General features: G+C 39.6%; 1 protein-coding gene across 2 annotated transcripts in view; it reads right to left on the bottom strand.

Moving 5' to 3' along the window:
* Positions 1 to 14,647, bottom strand: part of LOC110069084 (regulator of G protein signaling 22-like) — a 29,921-nt gene extending 15,274 nt beyond the window's left edge. The window contains exons 1-19 of one of the 2 annotated variants that reach the window (XM_089287864.1): positions 14,462 to 14,647; positions 12,008 to 12,096; positions 11,213 to 11,388; positions 9,511 to 9,839; positions 8,941 to 9,090; positions 8,485 to 8,702; positions 7,257 to 7,405; positions 7,088 to 7,133; positions 6,746 to 6,885; positions 6,347 to 6,550; positions 5,419 to 5,493; positions 5,140 to 5,285; positions 4,245 to 4,348; positions 3,704 to 3,774; positions 2,531 to 2,632; positions 1,642 to 1,777; positions 994 to 1,175; positions 348 to 497; positions 230 to 256 (exon numbers count right to left, since the gene is read on the bottom strand). In XM_089287864.1, coding sequence (XP_089143990.1) covers positions 230 to 256; positions 348 to 497; positions 994 to 1,175; positions 1,642 to 1,777; positions 2,531 to 2,632; positions 3,704 to 3,774; positions 4,245 to 4,348; positions 5,140 to 5,285; positions 5,419 to 5,493; positions 6,347 to 6,550; positions 6,746 to 6,885; positions 7,088 to 7,133; positions 7,257 to 7,405; positions 8,485 to 8,702; positions 8,941 to 9,090; positions 9,511 to 9,839; positions 11,213 to 11,388; positions 12,008 to 12,096; positions 14,462 to 14,468 — 2,501 coding nt within the window. In that variant the 5' untranslated portion in view covers positions 14,469 to 14,647. The remainder of the gene's footprint in view (positions 1 to 229; positions 257 to 347; positions 498 to 993; positions 1,176 to 1,641; positions 1,778 to 2,530; positions 2,633 to 3,703; positions 3,775 to 4,244; positions 4,349 to 5,139; positions 5,286 to 5,418; positions 5,494 to 6,346; positions 6,551 to 6,745; positions 6,886 to 7,087; positions 7,134 to 7,256; positions 7,406 to 8,484; positions 8,703 to 8,940; positions 9,091 to 9,510; positions 9,840 to 11,212; positions 11,389 to 12,007; positions 12,097 to 14,461) is intronic. The other variant, XM_089287865.1, reaches the window with a different exon arrangement.
* Between the last annotated feature and the right edge of the window lie 2,415 nt (positions 14,648 to 17,062).

Raw genomic sequence — 17,062 nt, 5'->3', positions numbered from 1 at the left:
CAGTGATTGTTGCGTTTTTAAATTTCTCCGGCATAGTGTGGACACGGCTAAAGTGAGAATTAGAAATATCTTTTTTTAAAAAAAATCATGGTCATACATGAGGTGAGTGTAAGAATTAGGTTCAAACGACCCCACAAGCTTCTTAAAGTTAAATCTCATCGTTTTAAAATATACTCTATCTGTCTGTCTGTCTGTCTGTCTGTCCATTTATCATTTAGGCTATGTTTACCTTCTGGACGTGGGGTCAAAGTAAGTTCTGCGAAAAAAAAAGAGAAAAAAATAGTTCAATTAGAAATGGAACCAACCATTAAAATATAAAAACAGCTCTCTCATCCGATATGCCTTACCTGTAAATATGTGTAGCTTGTTGTGTTTTCTGCATCTTTTTTGCTGGCAAAATGGCGTTGTATTGTTCGATTTCTAAGTACATCAATAGCTGGTTCAACGATTGCCTTCCCTCCATGTTCTGCACATATTGCTTGAAGGCCGACATAGTTCTGAAAAAGGAAATTTAAATTACAAGTTAAACGTTAAAGGAACTACGACACTGTTTCGCATCTTGAAAAGTTTATCCTAAATTTTTTTCAAGTTCGTCGTTTGTGATCCTCTCCATCCTTGTTACTTTATGGTTTATTATTATCTCTTTGATGTTTTTCTGCCGTAGCAAACTACTATTTTCAGGTTTCCTTCCCCTTAAAGGAGCTCAGTCACGGTATTTTGAGTTATTTTGGCCACGTACAAAATTACCTTTAAATGGTAGGAAACCTGAAAATAACAGTTTAATAAGATAGAAAAACACCAAAGAGATAATGATAAACCATAAAGGAACAAGGATGGCTAACGATGGAGAGGATTGACTCGGATTACAAACGACGAATTTCAAAAGTTGAGGCTAAACTTTTCAATATGCGCAAACCGTGACTGAGCTCCTGTAAAGGTAATTATGTAAATGGCCAAAATAACTCAAAATGTCGTGACGATCTCTTATATTACCCTTTGTTCTCCAGTACGTCCACAAAATCCGGTACAACAGGCTTAGCTGGTTCATCCTGTTTCTTCTTGTCATTCTCCGATCCTTCGTCCTCGGAGTCCGCCGCTTTCTTTTTCTTGGAGTCAAATGATACGTTCTTGGATGGCTTAGCTTTCTTTTTGGCTTTCGCTTTAGCTTTCTTCACCTATAATTGCAGGATATAGCAAGTATAGCATTAATTGTCCTATACTGATAAGAAAATATAAGACGACAAAATAAACTGTATTTCCGCGTTGTTTTTTTTAGGAGACTGTTAAGTAGTGTGCTTAAAAACACAGGTTTGATGAGCTTAGGAAACCAGAGAAAACCCGTTTTTCGGCACACACTCAATTAAAAATATGCGACGAAAAGACTACTTAAAAAAGGCCTCTCGCACAAACGTTTGACAACCCTAAAAAAAAAGACTCGTTCACGTTAGAATTGAAATGAGAAATATTGGCTTGCATGTAAATCCCTCGCTTTTTTGTGTCACAAAATTCACGTCAAAATCTATACTTTGGGATGTTTAAAGACTAAATCGGATACGGGTCTAGAGTGATGCCTTCTCTGCGCAAAGTTGTATGTTAATGAGAAAAAATTAAATAATGACGTCAGCGAAGATTTGCCTATACCTTGCTGGGGGCTGGGAGTACGGGTCTTGTTAGCGATTCCGTCCGAGGTGATGAACGGCTGGCGTCAATTTCCTCAGCCATGGTCAATGACGTGTATAGTCGACGCTGTCTCTGTGAAGGCGTGGAACCCGGATGTCTACAAACAAGACAACATAAAATTTTGATAAATTGGGCATTGCATATTTTTTTATGTGAGCCAGAGCAAACGTATACGCTTTTCAATTCTTCCCCCACTTGCAGTCGATCGAGAGAGTCTGGCATTCCACCCCAAGATTTCCGTCTACTGTCTTTGATTACTTGTTACTTGCGCGCAAACATTTAGAATCGAAGTCCTTTCCTTCTCGATTTCTATGAGCGAGGGTCAACTCCGCTGCAATTGTCCCTCTAGCTGCGAATCGTCTGATTGTTAGTTAAGAGAGTGTGTGTTAGAGAACGTTACATTGCCTGCTTTCAGTGAAGCCGGGCTGCAGCAGTCATCAACTAAATGAGGTTCTGGATGACGTTTAAAAGCTGGAAATGACCAATTCCCTCTACGAGACGCGCCCGCCGGGAATCATGGTAGTTGTATTCATCAAAGCAACATCTAGTCCAAGATGATGAATACAACTACCATGATTCCCTGAAGGGACATCTCATGAAGGGAATCGGGCAGTGGTCAAAATTGTTACCGTCAGTTGAGAAATGACGTCTTTAAACTGATAGCTAAAATATGAGATCTATGAAATTTATTCTGAAGCCGAGAAATGGGCTCCAATTTGAACAGAGAGCTAATAACCGCCGAAAACTTAAATTGTAGCACCCCACCCACACCCCGAAGAAACAATGCCTGGAAAATGAGGGGTTGGATTCTTTCTTTCACTTCTAAACAAGTTTATTTCGGTGGAATTACCTTTTCACCCAGCGTCCCGATGAAAGCGAGAAATATCGACTCTTGACCTCGGCCTTCTCACTTGAGACCATGGACGAGCGGTCAAAAGATGTTTTAGGAGGCCTGGAAATAGAAGAGTGCAGGTAGGTTGAACCAATGGTACAGTGGAACCTCGATTTAACGAACCTCTATTTAACGAAGTCCACGATATAACGAACGATATTCAATGCCCCGGCCAAAGTTACAGTAAAATGTATGGAATAGAACCTCGACATAACGAAATCTTCGATATAACGAACATAATCCGGAAGCCCAAACGTAAAATCTACCTCGATATAACGAATTACAATGTCAACACGCGACAGAGGATAAACGCTGAACAGATCAACAGTCAACAAATCCTTGTAATCCTTATGGTAAACAGACAACAATTTTTCAGTCAACGGCTTATTATATGTCATAGAGATTGGCACTATAGTATTTCGACATCAATTAACTTCTGCTCTATCTTCTCTGAAGTCCGGAAATGTTGGGTAGTGCAGCATAACAACACTAAAGCCCGTTTCCTTGTTTACACAGACAATTTTGTGTATAACCTCTATATTGCAACAGTTTTAAATCTCTACTCTGAAAGTGTCGTTCTTTTGTAAACAAAAGCTGCGCGTCTGCTCAAAAGTGAAAATAATTGATAATGAAAGCCACCATGCTTAACTCAAAACGCGGCACTCCTGGGTGACGAAAATTGCATTGAATTGCGTGACAGTCACCTATGTTACAAATCAATCATTAACTATGACCTCGATATAACGAACATGTTGGTCGTTTCCCCTCAAATTCGTTATATCGAGGTTTTCGATATAACGAACCTTCGATTTAACGAACAAATTTGGCCGGTCCCCACCGACTTCGTTAAATCGAGGTTCCACTGTACTTGTCATTTAACAATAGTAATACAAAATGCTCAAGATGCATTTTCCGGTACACAGCTCCTTTAAATACACTGACAAATTTCGAGATGGACAACTACAGTCAAATTCCAAACTATAACTAAGGAGAAAACGGAGAACTAGAATCGTAAGAATCTATGCAAATTACGATCAGAAATCCAAACACCGTCGCGGTCATGATTTCCTTTGTTTAAACTTGATGAATTATTTATGAGGTTGTGACGAGAAGTTTGAGAATGGAACGTACTTCAGAAATGTTTCCTCTTCATATTGCTTGAAGGCTTCCCAGCTTGGCTCGAGTCGTTTGATAGCATGGTCCTATTACAGATGACAGGAGACGTTAGAAATCATTATGGGCAAGAGGGAAGAGAGGAGTATTCTATAAACTTCCTAAAAGCTCCAGGTTAACATTTTTCAAAAGGCTTTACCATGGAAAAATAGGCGTTCGTGTAATCAATGAGTTCAAAAAATTTACGAGCCACAAATTAAGAGAATGGAAATTTCCTAAAGAAACACATATTTGCAACGAGCTTTTTTCCGAAATTTTTGGCACAGCAGTACCTGAGGTGAAAATTCCTCTGTGCAGATTGTATATTTTAGGAGGCAAAATTCCGTGCAAAAGTCAGAAATAGCCTAGGTTTATTCTTAGAAGTTCATGGTTTATATCTGATCAAATGTGACAGAATAGATTACAATTTAAAGATCCATGGGGCTAAAATAGCGAGCATGAAGCGACGATAATGATCGTCGACAAATTTTCAATTTCAGTTGTTAATTTTCACACTCACCTGAGCTGGCTTGAAAAAGGCCAGCGGTAAATCGCTAGTCGAGTGGAGAGTGCGCTCTAGTTTCTGTCTTTCTCCTTGAGGAAGTCCAACACTCATGAGAGAATCTAAGTATTGTGAGAGAGACCGAGGAATTTCATCAATTAAGGGAGGTTACTGTCAGCTGCTATGGCAACCAAGTGAATTGTATACTAAAACGTAGAACACCCTTAAACTCAGAATGTTCTTTATCTATTTAATTTGGCAGCCTCAATTACCGCGCAGACGATGGAATTTTAACAGATCCAACGGGACAACCCGCACACTGGTTAGGAGCTGACACTGGCAACATGTTTTCCCGCGCTTTCTAACAGTTACATGTTTTCCCGCGCTTTCCGCCGGCAGCATGTTTAGCCGCGCGTGCATGGTACCGGTTACGTCATTTCCCACCCTATATATCACCTGTCACATGTCATATGTGCTTGCTGACCCTTTTCTTCATGAGCTCCGATCGGTTGAACACGTGAAATTTTGTCATGCTACAGACGTTAGAAATCGAGTCCAATAAGGAAAGAGAGAAACGAACTAAATTAATTAATAGATAAAAAAAATATCCCCGCCAAAACCTTTAAAGAAAACGACTGGCCCCAGTTGTTGGAAGGCAGCTGGATAACGCTATCCACCGGATAAATCGCTATCCAGTGGATAAGTATTAACAAAATAACCACGCTATCCACTGGATAGTGATTTGACCAGCGGATAGCGTTATCCACCTTTCGAACGAACCAGGCCCGATCGACAGCTCTTATCACCCACGAAGATTAGATTTTTGAACACACTGGCAAAGAAAAAAAAAACAACGCCAACAGACCAAAACATAGCAAGCAAATAAAGGTAAAAAATTTAATTTTCTATTTACCGTTAGCAATATACTTGTTAAAAATTGCCCAGGCGTTGACCAGTCTGAGGTACCTGTCACCAGATCTCTTCTCCGCCGCGTTAAAATCGGTCACATCCAACCAGAAGAGAAGAGAAGACAACAAAGATTTGTTGTCCTTGGAATTACTGCAGATTCAAGTGTGACGAAATAAATATAATCAGCGCGTAACTGACCTTACAATATGATTACTTTCTGGACTGTTCTAAGAAAGATCAAATTAAACAAAACTTATTAATTTTCTAGATTTTAAGACCTTACTTCTCTAAGTAGCGTTTGAAAGGACATCCTGCCTCCTTCTCGACCCGAAGTGCTGATGTGAACTGCTCTTCATTCCTAAATAAAAAGTAGGACAAAAGAAAGACTGTCGCTTTGTGAATTCATTAATTCAACGTCAGAAAGGAAAAACACGCCATGTTGCCCTTTGCTGATATGTTCTGTTTAGTTTCTAAAGTCACTAAGTATAAGGCGTCTATAGTGCTAGCCAAGCATTTGCCTCATTTATCCCACCTTGACAAACGCTTCACCTTTCCGCAAATTTCACGTAAAATTGCCTAAATATCTTTCTGGAAATTCTCAAAAAAATTTCGAAATGTCTCAAAAATTTGTCTAAATGTCTCGAGAAACCCTCTATATATCTCGTACTTTTTCAAAAAAAGACACACCATTTTTGAATCACTTGAAACTTTTCTCGCAGAGTAGAAGTTGAGGATGATGATTCAGGCACGTTGATGTTACCAGCAACCGCCATTTTGGAAAATTGCTGCTTTAGCGCTTTTAGTGATGTGGAATAAATTTTTCAAGGGAGAAATTACTGAACTGAATTGTTTATGGCATATAACTAAGTATTGTTTCAAGGAAAAAGTGAGGACAACACGGAGCTACGACAAAAAAAAGCTATGAACATTTCTAAATATCCCTAAATTTTCTAAATACCTCCATATTTTCTAAATATTCGGAAACCTCAAGTATCCAAAAAATATCCGGATTTTTGTGGTAAGGCCTACTTTTGGTACTGCCTCGCTCAACAGTATTCTTCGGCAGGCCTATCTAGCTCAGGATAAATCCAGCAAGCAACTTGTTCTTTCCATAATTGTGTGGAGAATTTGCTAAACTTCATACTCATAATATTTGAAATTGTCGTGTTGGAGAAGAGAGAAGTTTAAATTTAGTCACTGTCAACACTCACACTTCAGGTATTCGACTTAGTCTTCTCCGCGCCGACTTGTTCCTATTCTCCTTCACCATGATGTCACGGTCCCACTGGCGTGACCGAACAACCTCTCGGCACCATTCCCCCAGCGGCGGCAATGAATGAGCAAACGAGAGTGTGGGAAAGAAACTCAAGCCTGACGGCGGGCGATTCAAGTCATTAAAGCCCATGTACTGTTCTCTGAACAAAAGTATAAAAAGAGAGAATGTTAAAGCAGGCAAAGTTGACTACCACAGTTTGAACAAACAGAAAATGAACAACCGACCATCCACTCGACCAAACAAACTAAGAACCTCCCCAGGGAAGATTTTCCCGTCCGGTTCTCCCACCCAGTCAGTGAGTACATATATACACATCTCGTTTAAAGTTCCTTACCCAAAGTCACTGTTTCTCTCCACGTGAACAAGGAACCTTGGGATCCAGTAGGAGCGTAATCTTCGCAGCATATCGTATTGGGTTCTTGCAAAGAGGTCCTGTGTCAGGCCCCCGTGATATAGTGCCCTCTCGATCTGTTCCTGAAATAACAAAAATTAAATTCCATTAAACTACTTCTTCTGAAATAAAGCGGAGTTTCTTCAAAAATTTTCAGAGATACACCAAAAATATAAGGCACCGCATAATACATGTAGGTTAAAAAAGTTGAAGAAGCTCCAAAACCTAAATGAATTGAAAATGCCGGATAAAAACCCACAGATGTAAAACTGATATAAGCTTCACCTTTGCATCGACTGTCAGAGAGTTCTTGTACTTGTCCTGAATTTCCCTGTTGAAAAACAAGTTGTATTTCCGTTATTCATACGCTTTGTGACTTAACCGTATCTATAACAAAATTCTCGAAAGAAAAAAAAAATTAACATTCATGCACTGACTCCGTAGTCATACCCACCTGAACAATCTCGTCATTTGTTCTCGTAACGTGTCCTCTGGTTCAGACTCCAAACTTTCTTTGTAGCGCTCAGCATCCAGCCAGAAATTAAATAAATGTTTACCCGAAGTGTCCTCTAAAAACGTCTTGAAGAGTTCCATACCTTGCAGCTAAAAAAATAAGTAACAGCAAAAAAGGTTTCACGATGTAAACGAAAACACGATACAAAACCCTAACTACTTGATACAATGCAGGCTGAGATTTTAGCTCTATTTGCTGTATTAATTTCATCTATTTCAGTCCTTTATTGATTGAAGGTCCCCCTTCCGTTAAGTCCTTTCTGTTAGCAACCCTCCCACCCCACCTTCAGCATGAATATTGTGTTTGGAAATGCGTGGAATTATGTAATGGCGGCCATAGTTCACAACCTCTCTATTTTTCAACGCACACGAAAGGAAAAGCAAGCGAAGCGCGCGAGCGCCAAGCACAAGGGGGTGGGGCAGGGTGGCGAGCGAAAAGACTCGGTCTCCACCCCCTACCCCATTTAGTCTCCCGTTTTGCGCTGGCGTTCAGTTCTCTCGCGATTCTATCTTGGCGTTTAACGATCGAATAAAAATACGAAAAAAATGGGCTGTGAACAGTCTATGGCGGCCACAACTGTTATCTCACAATGCCGAACTACAAGAAATAGATATAAACGAACAAGTTGACAAAGTAAAAAAGAGCAAAACAAGTCGACATTGATGAGCAACTATGAAAACGCTTATGCAGGTAATTAAAGCATGGCATTTGCAACTTGGAAATCCTGAATCTAATAAGCCACTTCTCCCTTGCGTGTGAAACCAAAAGCCAAAAAATTAAGTACTGGGGAAGGGGAAATAAAGAACAAATCTACAGTTGACCCGGCCTTATAGAGTCTTATGTCGTGTTCTATAGGGATCAACCGTTTCTGGTTAGTTGGGTTTTTTCGTGATCTAGCTATTGGGGAAAACCGGTTTCGGTTGGTTTGATTGATCAACTTTTTCAACCGGCCTTAAACCAGGTTGAAACGGGTGAAACAAACACTTTCATGATTATATCGCGTGATCGTAGCTCACGTAAGGAATATTCCCAGGAGTTTAACGCGTTTCAATCGAAAACGATCGGAAAAGTGTTCTATTGAAAAACAACCGCATAAACCTAAACCGGTTGCGGTTATAGGGTTGATCCCAACAGAACACGACCTAATGAAGAAAACGCTTTTTTTTACCGAGCCCAGTACTTCTCTCTTTAATTCCTCGATTGTGATTTGATGTTTAGTTGTGATGTTTTTAACATCAGCCTCGGTCTGAGCTTCATCAAGTTCATCCTCATCAAACTCCACCACGGCACCAAGCTCATTATCCGGGACATCTGATAAGTCATCTTCCGCTTCCGGTTCCTCTGTCTCTCTCGGTTTGGTTTCTACATTCTCGTGCAGTCCGGGATCTTTGCAAGGAAAAAGAAAATATAAAGAAAAAAACATTGAAAATGAATCCTGCATTAATTCCAAAAATATTTTGGAGAGGTTTCGTTATAAAGAGATTGTATTTTAAGTTTTTCCTAGCAACCTATAATGTTATGTGATCACAACATCCTCCTTCAGATCTGAATTGAACCATTTATAACACATATTAAAAAAAACCAAGACGGAAAAATGTGTGAACATGGAAGTTAAACAACTGACCTGAATTACTACGGGTCAGAGCTTCATCTTTAAGCGTGACACTTTTAGCTCTTGACTTGCGCTTTTCGTTCTTTGATTCGTTTGTGTCAGTTTCGTCATTTGCGCGAGTCACGCCGTCACCGGCGTTTGTTTCTTCAATGGTAACGTTTCCTTCAGAGAGATAAAATGGACCAATAAACGCTGGGCCTTTGAGGCTTTTTTTGATTGTAACTTCTGTACAATTTGGCCTTTACTGATAGCCGTCTGAATTTCATTTTGAAGTGTTACCTGGATTACAGTGATTATTTTACAATTTTAAGGATCAGAAAAACCAAGATGGCGCATCAGCGACTCTGGTTCCTGTGAACCATTTAGCCAGCTCTTCTTCTTCAAAAAACGTACAACTTACAAACGTACGTACAACGTACATTTCGGATGAGCGCCCTTAACGCCGACGCTCTTTGGGATCTTCACGCGTTTGGAGGCAAGATTGCGTGACGAGAAAATGAAGTCAATACTTTTTTGGAAAAGGAAACCCATGAATGGATTTTCTCATGGTTATCATGGCTAGCGGCATTGGCCATCCCTTACCTTCCATCCTGACTTCCCGTTCCTTGTTATTTTCACTTCCGGTCTCCTGGCTTCCTTCGACTTTCTGTCCCAGGCCTAAATTCATCATAGCAGGCAAGCTAGTCGCACTACCTAATGGCCTCCTTCCAAAATGTCGCGTTAAAATTCCTGGCCATGACTGGTTTGAAGTACGACTGGATGGACGAGCTCCGCTGCCAACAGGACTAAATACTGTATAACTTGTTGCACGGCTGTAGCCTCGAAGACCTCGACTACTGACACGGGCGGTTCGATTGTCAAGCGTGCGAAGAAGGAGACGGCAGAGTTTGTATTCGAGGTAAAGATGGGTCCTAGAGAAAAAAAATTGAATTAAAATAGTTAAAGAGACGTTTTTCAGGTGAAAGGAGCAGCAGCTGAATTAAAAATCTGGAATACAAAACCAGAAAAATAAAGAGCGATCTTTTTACAGTAGTCGAACACTAGAGCAAACTCGGCCGTTTTCCCGCCGAAAAAAACTTGTGGTCGACAAACGGTTTTTAGAAGGCCACAAGCAGCAAGGAAATCTTTTTACCGTAAAAAATGCAATGTTACGAGAGATAAATTCTTCAAACTTCAGTCGTAGCGAATTCTGGCCTAAATGGCTGAAATGAAAATAGTGACAACGCGGCAGCTATTTACATTTAAGTTTCCCGCCAAAAACTTGACGATGAAGCACTCACGTTCCCCGCACAGAATTCCTCTCCACGTAAATAAAACGTCCTTTTCAAAAAATAAGAAATATACATTTAGATAATTTCTATTCATTAACATTGTGCTCGAGCAAGGAATCAACGTGAATCAAGAAATTTTGAAGGAAAATATAATAAACAGTGTGGCATACAATGCTGCCAATTTTCCCGCCAAAATAACACCAACGTCTTCCACTCGCACCAACCTTCGTTCAGCTCAAGACGATTACTTAATGGACGTAAAGAACGGCTTGGCTGGATTTCTGAGTTTTATCGTAAAGGTGAGACAATTATCTTTCTTTCAGACGGTAGCATTAAGCCGATTACCTTGTTAGACTCGTATTTAGGACAAATAAACTAAGCTCGACACTAAATTAAGCTGAAATTCACAGAGTTTTATACACTGTTGAATTTTATGTAAACTCTCGTTTCAGTCCGATTTCTTGTAGAAATAAAATTTTATTAGAAAAAACTGTTGCCAATCTAACGTCCAGAAAGCGATCAATCTTAAAGATAATTGGCGGACATTTTGAAAAAGTTTCATCTTATAACAGAAGTCATAATTAAGCGCAGATTAAGCTTACTAAATTTAGACCACGCACGTGCACCGAGTTTTTAAATTTCGATTAATCTCTTGAACAGAAAACCGTTAACATTGCTAGGGTAATGCTTATATATGGTAGACAATGCAAGAAGATAAGGGTAATAAAAATGGACATTTTCATAGCCTTGACCAAACATAAAATCTTGTATACTGGTCATGACCGGTCAAGCAAGAACTAATTTAACCTAAATTACAATATTTTGAGAGGAAGTCACATCAGAGAACCCAGAGAAAAACCCGTGGGTCAAGGCAAGAACCAACAACAAACTTAACCCACATATGGCACTGGGCAGAATTGAGCGTTCTCACCACTGCATCATCCCTGCTCTTATCAACTGTACTAAGAATATGGACAATTTATTTTCATTGATACTTATATTTTGATTCTTACTTTAAGAACAAGGGCAGTCTCTCTCTTTTCACCCAAGCAATGACCTTTTCTCTTTGTTTTGCATCAGCCTCTACATCTTGACTTGGTTGCAGTTGTTGGAATTCAAAGTCTGTCTTTCCAGTGAAATCCTTGAAAGTACCTGATAAGGAGTCATACTGCAAACGCTTGATGAAAGCCTGATTGGAAAATATTGAATAACAGGTATGTAAGAGACTTAACTTAAGGACAGCTACATGTAAAAGGGGCCTGCAAAGTGTGACATAAACAACAACAACAACAAACCAACAAGAAAAACAGCCAAGGGTAATTATGGCAATCTGATGAAACACTGGGAATGACACTGTTCTTGACATTGCTGATCACAAGTATCATGCAATCTAGTGTCTGTTCAAATTGTAAGGAAAAGTCCACATACAAGCCAAGTGGCCCATCAAACTTGTGCTTATCTCCGGTTTCGGTAGCATGAAGTTACTAAGAATAATTGTACTCCCCCCCCTAGATGGGATGCTAATTCATCATGGGGTTACCCCCTAGCATTAAATTCGCTGGTACCCATTTATACACACAGCACAATGTCCCTGGCCAAGGCTTAAACCCGGACTGCTTGATTCACACACTCACCACGAGGCCACCACAACTTCACAAAGTATGCTATCTAAATTATATCATAGTAAGCGTAAGCCAGAATGCTGAAAATTAGATGTGTACAGGATATCACTCCAGGAAAATGGAATTAGTACATGTACCAGGTCTAGTTCAAGTTCATTTATTCACTCTTATTTAACAGTGACTCACTGGTAGTGCTAAAAAGGCATTGAAGTACTCCACAAAAATCTCATCATAGGCCAGTCTATCTTCAAGAGTTTCATCAGTTATTTTAAGCCCTGCAAAGAATTCCAGGTAAACACGATGCTAAGTTCAATTAAAAAGACAACTTACATTGTACAACTAATACCGTCACTCACTTGAGCCATTTTCATCATGCCAAATGGCAACTTAGAATTAAAATAGTCTGCGTAGCAAGCATTTCTCTGCAGTTCAGGAGCAAAGAATTACAGCGCGAAAAATGGAGCGAGTAAAAGAGGGGGCAGGGGGAGGGGAAGGAAGGAAGGAAGGAAGGAAGGAAGGAAATCATTTCCTTCCCTTCTCCCACCCCCCCCCCCCCCTTTCTTTTTTTTGGCTCTCGTCCCTTTTTCCGCACAGACAAAACACCGAAAATCCCGTTCCTCAGTCTTTCTTTGCTTCCAAACCCCACGGAAACGCTTGCTACGCGGGCTAGAATTAAAACGATTCAGTGTACTTTCAAGTGCTATACCTGGGGGGAAGGGGCTACTCCCTTATATGGGCTACATAGGTATGTGCAGACCCAAAAAGTATGGATTTTTAGCGGTCTGAAAAAGGGTATAGATTATTTTGGTCTGAAATATGGTGTGTTTTTCACTCTGGCTTGGCATTAGGTGTTTTGTTTACAAGGAAACATTTTTTCTACGTCAACATTGGGAAATTTGTAGTCCTTCACATTACGTTTACATAAATTGAAGCCAATAATTGGCTGGAACTAGTTGCAGTCATATATTAGTGCACTGTTCTAATTTTAGAGGCCTGAAATGGGATATTGATTGTTGGCTCAGGACTATTATGGGGTATGGAAAATCACAGATTTTAGTCTGAAATAGGGTACAGGTTTTAAGGTTCTGGCTGCACTCCCCCAACAAAAACTTTAGGGAGTACCTCCCTTGGGGTACTTTAGTAACATCCAGCAGGTGCTTACCTTTGGTTTCAGTAGCATAATGGTACATGCAATATTACCATCACACCCCCCTGCCACTGGATGGGCCTCTATCCACAAATTATGGTCCTCTCCCATCACAAGTAGAGAGAGGCAATCTGTGACTGAAGTGCTTTTCCCAAGGAACTCAACGTAAATATTCAGACTTTTTTAACTCTTATTATTCGTAGTATGTTTGAAATTGTAAGTCCAGTTTATTATTTGTAACCATTTTTAATAGTAACTTAATTAAGTATTTTATTGTAAATAATATCGTATTTTAGCATTTTATTGTAAATAATATATTTTTAGCATTCTAATTATTTTAAGCTGAGGGCCCCAAGTTTATCAGTAACTTAAGTTACTGTCACGGGTCACACTCATTAAATAAAGTCTTTCACTTCACTTCACTTCAGACCAATATGCCAAATTTGAGTTGCAAAAAGCAGTTATATAATTTCAATAAATCCCAATTGTGAATAACTCTACAACAAGTTGCTGCAATTATTTGTGAGAAGGAGCTTCCTGTTTATTCTTTATTGTTGTTCAAAAAGAAAATCATTTGGCTCAAGAGACAAAAAAAGAAAGAAATGTGATGTGACTGTGAAATTCACATGACTGTCTGATACGAGGATATATTTATATGTGTCAGACTGCTACATACGCGACAAGTGTCAGGCTTGAGACAAGGAAATCAGTTGGTAGCATGTCTGTCTACCACTATTTCAGTGATAGAAGCTCAGATGATGTAGTGTACCCACTACATCCTCTGCCTTTTGTTGTATCTGTCGATCTCCCTCATTATGGGAAATCAAAGTGTACATGTTGCACCGCACAGATGACCCCAAGAATCAAGGAAATACCCATGATAGCAATGGTATTTCCAAACAACGAGCTCTCGGACTTTCTGTCCAATATAAATATGCATCACACAATTCTTTCCTCCTTTCATGAGAAATCAACGTCAAAGGACAATATAAACAAAGTATTCACTTCATATTACTAGATATAAACTTGCATTAAGACGGTCCTTCGACCAGTGGCCATATTTTTGACCGAGTCGGAAGTCAGTTCGAAATAATATCTTAGCTTGGCGGGAGAAATATCGAACGGTTGATATCATATCAAAATAATGAAAACCCAAAAGCAAAATGATATCGACATTATTGCTAATTAAATTTCTAGCTTGACGCAAGAGAATAGTGTGTTTATGTAAATACACACTACTGATAGATTGTCTATGAGTATTATGATAAGCTATTAGTATATAAATGAATACTGCTCAAGATCGCTTAAAATCATGGTATTCTATCAATGATTCACAGCAGTGGTACCTCAAGTCACGAAAATTCAACAAAAGCACTTTTCAGCCGCAAAATCGCGATAGATTCCGTGAAATCAAAAAGTTCATTCACTAGACTTGATACGGGACAAGCTCGATCTTTAACCGCCCGCCTACAGTTTGACACGAACGGGCTCACCTTTCATAATTTACTCTTTGTTTACTGGGATGCTTCTGTGTCAGATCTCTCTCATACTCCATCTGTTTCAGCCACGCTATCTCGTCCAATACATGACTCTAGATTCGAAGTTAACTTCTCAGATGCAGTCCACGCGAGTCCGCCACTTCGCATTTGTGGGAAAGGTCTGTTGCCAAGGTGACGGGAAGCTTTGTATTGTCTTGCGGCACGGAATAATTAATCGCTTGAGTTGATTTATAAAACTGCTATTAATAATTAACCTTCTCTTTGTTTCTTGAAAATACGCTTGTTAACCTAACCTGCGAGTGTCCTCCCTCCCTCGCTACATCTCATCGCAGGGAAGAAAAAAAAAATGCCCGACCGCAGGTTAGCTTTTTGACGGATTTTATTTCCGTCAGCGGGAGGGGAAAAAACATAAAGTGCTCAGCGCCTCAGTTACTTTACAAGTGTAAAATTGTGTGACGCCTGATTGGGGCAAAAACTGAAAGCGTAACGCAATACGTGAAAAAGTGGTACCACACAATACGTGAAATAAAATTTGTGAAGGGTTTTCTACGTGACGAAAGTGGTAACCGCTTGAAATGTTAATGTTTCCTTGCGTAGCTTGCGGGGAGAGAGAGGAAGAAGAGGGAGGGGAGGGAGGGGAGGGAAAGAACAAAATTGCATAAGCTCAATGATCTTTATTTTGGCTTAGGAATATTATTCACAGAGAGTGTTACATGGTATATGTCTCATGAGGAGCAGGAGCCCTCAACAAACAAACTCTTCCTAACACTGTAGAAAGGTCAACAATTTCGTTAAACACCCCGAAACTGAACCAATACCGAGATGAGCGCTTTGTACTCCTCATTTTCCCCTCTCCCTTCCCATTGGACTCCTGCCAAGCAGGCTAGCTACTGTAAACCCTGACGACACCAATCAATAATCAACATAATTAATAATAATTAATAGGAATCAAATTAATTAATTGATTGATTTAAGAAATCAATAAAAAAATCAAAGCTTCGATTTTCATTGATTTCTCAGTTGACTGTCATTGACTTATTGATTGCTATTGAAAATGTTTTGGTTTGTTTTAGACTTGACATCCCACGATTTACAAAATGTTTTCAACAGAGTTTCAGTTTTCTGATCTATGACTAAGGAAAAGTAAAGTTCAAACAGAAACAACAGGTATAATAACAGCATTTTATCATCAGGGTTTGCTGTATTGGCAATAGGCATAAGAACCGCTTAAACATATATTGTAGATTTGGTAGCAAATCTTTGTTTTCGGTCATTAAATACTGGCAGTCACGCCGTAAGGTTATAGAACTTAACACAAATACAATATTCTTGCTGAGCGTCATTTGAAGATGCTTGCAAGAATTACAGTGCATTGTCTGTAAACGCCGAGCAGCAATTTTTCGACTTTTGCGCACAATTGATTGCGAAAGTGACGTTTTTTCGGCCCGCGCACTGACCTCGTCAAACCTTTAGCATTTAGAGAAGAAGAAAACTTTATTTAAGTGTCAAATGTATTTAGCACTATTAAATGTCCTAATTGGGGACGCTGTAAATGAATAAACAGATAATTTAAATATAACATAAACTATTAAGAATCCCAACCGGCTGGAGGCTAACCAGTGGCACAGATCTTGCGCCTTTTTCCTTTTCTGGTATATTTTGTATAGCATTCGTCGAATATTTAGATCTCAGTAAGATCAGAAGAGTGAATTTGTGTTTCATAGAGCGAAAATGTTTGTTTGCTCAGTTTTAGTGACCAAGCAGGAGAAAAATAAAAAACAACTCATCAACTTATCTTGGTCCCCCCTTGACTGATTTCGCAAGTCATGCATAACATCCAAGATCCAACTCTATCGCTACTTATGTATGCATAAGAAGTGAATTCTAGCGGCAACGCAAACTGAACTCGATTGCAAGGGGCATTTTAAAACAATTTAAAAACCCCAAGAGAGAAAAAACAATCTGTGAGTGTAGAAGATGTTGAAAACTAGCCAAAACTAGTTGCTTTAAGGAAAGACAAGAAAAAACGAAATTCAAACAAATAGTTAGCACGTTTAAACATTTGCTCTGTTTAGTGTTTGCCTTTCTTTACCCCCAGTGTCATCCTGCGCTTTTCGTGCCTCAAACAGACCCAAACGGACATACCTTGTTTAGTCGAGAGCGTCGAGTGGAGAGGCAATTAAAGAAGTATATGTGCTTGAAATAATGACATTAGTACTTTAATCATCAAAAGCGCTGACTCATGTCAGATCTTACAATTCTGTTCATTTTGCTTCCTTTAGCAACAGTTCCGCCTTGTCATCTCCATAATAAAACGTTCTCAAATCGTGACTTTGTGATGGGCCTCAGTTTAGCATACTTTCAGGAGGCGTGCCTACGCGGGTGGCACGCGGCCTGCGTGGTGCTCACGTGTGCTATTTTCTTTGTTCGACGCGGAAAAGGGAAGTCGTTCTTTTCCGCAGTGAAGCCAAAGAAAAATACGCCCACACAATGACTACGGTGGCGTGACTGAGAACGTTGATTTCTACATGGTCGTCAAAGCTGGTGGAGGAAATGTTGGAAGTCACGGACAAAACCAATGATAAACTTTGAAAC

This window comes from Orbicella faveolata, unplaced genomic scaffold (genome assembly GCF_042242905.1).
Source record: "Orbicella faveolata isolate gen_17 unplaced genomic scaffold, um_ofav_v1 contig_15, whole genome shotgun sequence".
Classification (NCBI taxonomy): domain Eukaryota; kingdom Metazoa; phylum Cnidaria; class Anthozoa; order Scleractinia; family Merulinidae; genus Orbicella; species Orbicella faveolata.
Note: the sequence above shows the minus strand (reverse complement) of the source record. Positions and strands in the feature narration are given on the sequence as shown.